At 33.5% G+C, this 7,387-nt stretch overlaps 1 protein-coding gene across 1 annotated transcript; it reads left to right on the top strand.

Annotated features, from left to right (window-relative positions):
• Positions 1-3,738: 3,738 nt before the first annotated feature.
• LOC132307003 (dof zinc finger protein DOF2.1-like) lies at positions 3,739-6,150 on the top strand. Its single transcript, XM_059804651.1, has 2 exons — positions 3,739-4,136; positions 5,118-6,150. The coding sequence occupies exons 1-2, from the start codon at positions 4,107-4,109 to the stop codon at positions 5,922-5,924; spliced, it is 837 nt and encodes a 278-aa protein (XP_059660634.1). The 5' UTR covers positions 3,739-4,106; the 3' UTR covers positions 5,925-6,150.
• Positions 6,151-7,387: the final 1,237 nt, after the last annotated feature.

Here is a 7,387-nt window from a genome sequence, read left to right as displayed (position 1 = left end):
TGAGATATGCGGCATCATTCAAGAGTCGGTTATATACCCGATTTAATTTAGAGTTTGGAGGAAATTTAATTTAGAGTTTAAACTATTTTTTTTTTTAATTTTAATTTTAAAGTGTCAATTCGCTTCTATCAAATGCAAGTCAGTGCTGCTTAGTACTACCGAATCATTACCTTAACCAATCTCGGATAAAATAATAATTTATCTTAAAAATTACTAAATATCTATGTCTATTTTAGTTTTGGAGTGTTCAGTTTCGTATCAAAATTACACACATGCATAATATGCATTACTAAGTAAATTTTTTTTTTAGATAATACTGGAGTTCTTAAAATAGTTAACAAAATGAATTTTTATACAATTTTATGATTTTAAATTCTTAAAAAAAACCTTAATCAAACTACATACCCTAATAATCTTGGCTGTGGTGTCCACAAAAGGGATGGATCATATGAAATGATTGAAGATGCGCAAGTGTGTGTGTGAATGATCTCTAATTACCTGTATATTTTTGTGTAGTGGGAATGCCAGCCAGATTCTTTTCTTAAGAGATGCTACCTTCTTATATGTCTGTAGCACATGTTACTATCCTACCCTACCTTCACTTTTTCTTCAGTTTTTCTTTTGACTCATAATTTGACTGGTCAACTAACTTGATTACTGATCCCCATCATATAAGCACCATGGTCCCACCATTTTTGTATGTGTTGTCCACCACAATACACCTAAAGTGCTGTTTGGCTGGTTATTTTTCTATCATCTTATTTAAGTATTCGGAACCTAGAAGAGACAAAGCCATTTTCATAGGATCCAAATATAATCTGAGTGGGATGATCAATCATTGTCCATCTGTTTATATATACAAGTGCTTCTGACAGATCATGTCGGAGTTAGAATATTGGTGGGTGGCATTCATTTAATCTCCCACTAGCTACTCCAAGAATCTTGGCCATAATTGGTAAAAATAGAACAAAAAAAGAAAAAAGAAAAGTGGGGGAGTATTAGCCTTGCAATCTTTGTTTGATTGGCTGATCATTGGATAATGTGATATCTTAACAGATAAGAAATCCACACTGTTATGACATCAATCATCACCTCTAATTTTGCAATTTCTTAATTAATTAAAAAATTTATGAAATAAATACTCTGTCTTAAAATAAATGTTCTCTTTAAAAATCGTGAATGCAAGAATAGTTTCAAATGGGATCTTTTTGCCATTCTTGTATCATCAAATACTCAGCAAAGAACTCCAACCAAGTTGAACGATGAGGAGAAGGGCTCCATCTAGCTTTGCTTTGTCAATTCTTGATTTTTACCACCAAAAAATCGAAAGAGGTTTATCAATAAAACTACCGCTCCGTTAGGCCAGATAGCGCCGCCTAACATTGACTCAATCTTGAACTTCGCTTCGGTAGTGACTTTTTTTTTTTTTGGCTCTTTACTGGAATAACTTAGGAGAACAGTTTCCAAAGTTTATTTTGGCACGGAGAGTATTTTTTTTATCCAACATTACTTTTTCTAAATTAGCTCTTCCATTTATTTTATTTTTTATTTAATTTTTTTTTATATCCTCTGTGCAAAACATGGTGCGGTGAATGAGTGATTCTTAATATAAAATAGATATTTACTTTGAAAACTGTAAACGCAAGAATGGTTTCAAATTGAATCTTTCTACTATTCTTGTATCATCAAATACTCGGCGAAGAACTCCAACAAAGTTGAATGTTGAGGAGAAAGGCTTCCACCTAGCTTTGCTTTGTCAATACTCGATTTTTACCACCAAAAAATCGAAAGAGGTTTATCGGCGAAACTACGGCTCCGTCAAATAGCGACTCAGTCTCGAATTTCGCTTCGGTAGTGACCATCTTTTTTGCCTCTAATGGAATAAATTAGTAGAACAGTTCTCAAAATGAACATCTATTTTAGAACGAAATAAGTAATTTTTTTTTTTTTTTTTTATCGGACATTTCTTTTTCGAAATTAGCTCTTCCATTTCTTTTATTTTTTTATTTTAAAAAATTTCTATCTTCTGTACCAAACATGGTGAGATGAATGAGAATGACCCTTGATAAAAATTACAATGGAGTAAGGTGTCTAAGGTTGTTTGAGTGTTATGGTTTTAGAATTTCTACATATAGATCTTCAGTTTAAGTCACCATTTAAGTGATTTACACTCGTATTTAAATAATATACACTTACAAGATGGATCAAACGAACCAGGATGGAATAAGAAGTGACAAATTCTTAACCGCGAAGATGCCCAAAAGTTTGATTAATCCATTCTTGACAGTGGATTAATTTGAAGTTGAGCGAACTAATGGGTAACAAATTTGCTATAAAATTTAATAAAAGTCGGTCAAGTAGAATTAATACTCATAATCAACTTTTAAAGTCTAGTGATTAAAGCATTATTATCCTATTTTTATTAACAAACCTGTATGTTGTGTTGAATTGCAAATGAGTTTAATTAGTTTTATTTGTTAATGACTTTAATTCTGTTCCTCATTATGCAATACGTTGTCTTTAACTGGTCAATCTTTCATAAAACATAGCATTTACTTCCTGATATTTGAGAATTGAAAAGCACAATTAGGTTGCAATGCGGCCAAAGGAATTGTACTTGGCTAAGTACACAGTACACACACAAAAATATAAAAAAATTGCATTGTAGCTTAAAAAGGGAAGTGCATGCATTCAACTGTGTCACCAGTTCATTTATCATCACATCAGCAGAACCTTCTCCTTTCCACAACTGGAAATCACTTGTTGTGGGGCCCACAATCACCCAATATTTGTCTCTCTCTGGGTCTAATTATGACCATAAATATGGAGAACTAATTACCTAGATCAATTAACCTCAGATTCAACCTCACAGAAGGAAAAAATAAATAAATAACTGTAACATTGACTCCATTTCCTGCATTTTCCTTTTGTTTGGTAAAGTCGAGCGTTAATTCAGATGTTATGATATCTCTTTCAATATAAATTTACGAGTTTGGTTTTTTTTTGTGACACAAGATGTTTTGTGCCAAAACAAATTTTATATCAATTATCCAATAATTCTACATCACTTATACAACAATTTCAAATCGTTTAGGTATATTACATACCGTGTTGAGTAACTAATGCATTGAGTTGCGTAAACGATATATTGTGTTGAATAAGTGGCATAAAATGTCTTATTTTATCAACGGGTCAATGGTTCTAGCGGTATAAGCTTCTTACTTTACAAATGAAAGTAAAAAAAAAAGTGTCTTATTTCATAAGAGGTGGTAATTTGAGAGCATCGTGACTTGTGAGTGGATGTATGTTTTTTAACTTTAAAAAAAAAATATTACTAAAACAATACCTGCTGCATGCACAGTAATTAGAAAGAAATGTTATCTCTTATATTTAAAATTCAATCATCTTCCCTTTTCTTTTCTTTTTTCCTTTTTTTTTTTTCCCTTGTTTTTTTTTTTTTTTTTCCCAATCATCTTCCCTTATAAATATCAAATATGGAGTATTTTCTTTGTACAAAAAGAGCATTAATATGTCCCAAATTTTGAATGCTTATCATGTTTGAGTCGACTTCTTGAGTTCTTGGCGATGAAGATGAAGAATTTGGTGGGGGGAATTCGAGTACGTAGGGGGACCAACGGTGGGCTCCACGTATTAGTTGCCTTCCACAATTGGGACCCACACGAACTGGCAGATAAATCCGTTGCAGATGATCCGATCCAGCTCTCTTTCTCACTCAGTGTGATTACTTTCTCTGCGTGCAAGCCCTAATTCATCCCTAGGACACCCAAGTAATCATTACATCCCATCTCTCTCTCTCTCTCTCTCTCTCTACATATAATATATGTATATATATATACACACACATACTATGTGTGTGTGGTAGATTAGCTGGTTTATTTATATGAAGAGAGGTGGCCTTATTTGCTTCACTTTGCATGAATTCCTAAACCCTCAATCCATACCCTCTCTCTCTCTCTCTATATATATATATATAAATATATATATATATATATTAAGCTGCACTTCTTTATCTCTATAGTTTATATCTATCCCAAGTAGCCTCTCTTTCAAGCTGATCAGGAGGAATCACAATTAATTGTGCATGGATGGATCCTTCAAATGCTCTACACCACCAGGTAGGATATATGTGGATCAACAGATTCAACACAATACATACTGAACTTCTTTCACTCAATTTATTATTCCTGTGTTCTCTTATTTCAACTCTAGCTCTTGGTGTAAACCCAAAAAATATATATGTTCAAATATCTATGGCATGAAGTTTTTGTAAATTTGGAGTTAGAAAAAGAGGTAAAAGGAAAGGACACAATTAGAAATAAAAATGAATTTTGAGTTTTGTTTTTTCCAATTATATTTTTGGGTTGCGTTTTAATTAGTATTGTTCTTGGGTTAATTTATGTTCTCTGCATGTTTTGCTTTTGATAATTTCAAAACCAATAAATCAAATTCCAATCCCAAATCTTGTGAATTTTGAAAATTAAAAAATAAAATGTGTCTCACTTGTTCAGTATGAACCACTTTAATTTGTTGCCAATGAAAATGGAGGAAAAAAGAACATGAAAAGTAAAATCTTTTATCAACGATTCAGATCCCAAATCTTCATTTCTTTTATTTTCCTCCTTTTTTTCAGTTATCAAACTACCATTAATATATTCTCTTCCCTATACTATTTTTATTAGGACCAGAAAGTTTAATGACATATATAGCAAGTGGAGTTCAAAAACAACCATCCTTTGTAGAAACTGCAGAGAAGAAAGCATTTCATTGCTGTTAAGATTTTGTTTTTTATTTTACATATCACCTTTTTGGCTTATCAATTCAAGGAATTGCTTTATGCCTTCTAACCAATTTTACTTTTCAATCTTTTGTTCAGAACCCTATTGAAATTAGCACTTCATTTTGTGTATAATGTGCCTCTTAATTGCATGTACTAGTAATATTAGTTAGAAAAAGTTTCCATGCACCTTTAGACATTAATTTTCTACTATATATATACATATATACATTTATACATTTATATATATATAGTTTTTGCTGCTGACATTCATGTCCTTTTAGTGACTTATTTCTTTCTTCTATTTTGTTGATTGCTAAAGGAAATGGCTTCACAAACCCTGGAAATGTTAGTTTGCACAAAAACACAGCAAGAGAAGAAACCAAGGCCTCAACCAGACCAAGCTCTGAAGTGCCCTAGATGCGACTCCAGCAACACCAAGTTTTGTTACTACAACAACTACAGCCTCTCTCAGCCAAGGTACTTCTGCAAGTCATGTAGGAGGTATTGGACCAAAGGGGGCACACTGAGAAATGTTCCTGTAGGTGGAGGCTGCAGGAAGAACAAGAGATCATCAACTTCATCATCGTCATCAAGAATTCGGAGCCAAGATCAACCGCTGATCACATCCAATATTCCCACACCGCTCTCCACTTTCCCAACCCTAACCAATGGGCAGCTAGGGTTTGATGACCATAATAAGCTTCCGACGTTGAGTAATTTCAAGAACACCCAATGTGGCATTCTTGGAAACCCTAGCGTCAACACGTCGTATACAGCTCATAGCTTTCTTGATTCACTTAGGGGTGGCTTTCTTGAAACTACCCAAAATGGGCTTCACCATAATTTGTTTTACGGAAACGTGGGCAGTGTGGAAAATGGTGGTGTGGGTGTCAATGTTGGTGAAAAAATGTCAATTAGGGCATATGAAGATACAAGTAGAGATGTGACAGTCGCAACAATGAAACAAGAGTACTATAATTCCAGAGAAGGTGAGAATAGGGTCTTGTGGGGGCTTCCATGGCAGATTGGTGGAGATGGTAACACGGGTGACCTTGATTTGGGAAGAGCAAGCTGGAATGGACTCGGTTCATCTTGGCATGGACTTCTCAATAGCCCTCTCGTGTAGATTTTGGAATAAAAGAGTTAGTGCAGTGCACGAGACTCTCGTCATTGTAATATGTATGCAGTCTTATATCCACATGCTGATAGACTACTTTGTGTTTAGGGTGTTTATGTTTGGAAGAAAAGAAACTGATAGAATAGATCTCTTTGTCAGACTCAATTTAATCCTTTTAAGTTTTGTATCAATTCAGAGACGCACTTGATTTGCGTCAATCATCTCGATTTTCTTTTTTCTTCTTGTCTTTCTTTTGTGTTATTTTATTGATTGGCAGACTAATTAATGAAATTTCATATTTCTTTTCTAACCAAGCAAGCAAAGAAATGGTGTGACTGTGCTTGATGGAATATGTTTTGCCATTTTAGAGAAAATAACTGAGAGATTGAGAGTGATGTTCAAACTCTCTGAAATTCAAGTACTGTCTGAAGTAGTGAAATTTGGACTTTTGAATTTTGTGAACACATTCTTTCATGATTAATTGTTTATTGGTTTCAGGTAGATTTATCTATAATAATATAATAACAGAATATTATGGTGAAGTAATGAAATGATTATGGGGTGGGTGGGAATTCTCCTTTTCCTAAGCATTTGAATTTCAGTGAAGCATTAGCACCAATTTCGGGATAGATTTTCCTCTCTTAACAGACCAAATCCAGCATAAGATTTTGATTAGTATTTTAATGATTTCATTGCCAGTTAATTACGGTCATATTTTTGACAAATTGTTCCTGTGTTATACTCAAATGACAATTTTATCCTTCAATTATATATTTAAGGTAAAAGAGCAAAAAATACCCCTAAACTATACCATTGTTGCATAATGTCCCCCTGGACTATTTTTTGGAACAACTCAGCCCTTCAACTATAGAAACGTTGCATATTGCCCCCTTGACAACATTTTTTGGCCATCGGAGGTCAATTTTCGACCGACAGAGGGACACAATTACTAATTTACCCCTTACTTGTTAATTTATTATAAAAAAATATATAATATTATAGGTGTACAAATATTTGACCGCCATTGAAGCTTTTGGGTAACAAATGTTTTGTCATCAATGAGTGCCGCAACAGGAAGACAATTAAAACAGTCAGTAAAGGCTTTCCATAATTTAACATTAAACTAGCGCTTACATTCATCATAAAATCCATAAATGCGATTAATAGAAGCACATTCATGGTTCCCTCTTAAAAGAAAAAAGTTCTTTGGATATTTAATTTTATAGGCAAGCAAGAGACATATTGTTTCCAAACTCTGCTTGCCACGATCTACATAATCGCCTAGAAATAGATAATTAGCTTGAGGAGGAAAACTCCCATATCAAAAAGTCTTAATAGATCACTGTATTGCCCATGAATGTCACCATAAATGCGATTAATAGAAGCAAATGGTTTTCGGCTTAAGAGGATCTGCAAGGAGGAAGATGATGAAGAAAAACATAAAAATCTGAGGGCATCATTGGAATTTTACA

Source organism: Cornus florida, unplaced genomic scaffold (assembly GCF_030987335.1).
Source record: "Cornus florida cultivar Cherokee Brave unplaced genomic scaffold, ASM3098733v1 CherokeeBrave_3.0.0_Hap2_Chr05, whole genome shotgun sequence".
In the NCBI taxonomy this organism is placed as follows: Eukaryota; Viridiplantae; Streptophyta; class Magnoliopsida; order Cornales; family Cornaceae; genus Cornus; species Cornus florida.
The sequence above is the reverse complement of the archived record's forward strand: the minus strand, read 5'-3'. Positions and strand labels throughout refer to the sequence as shown.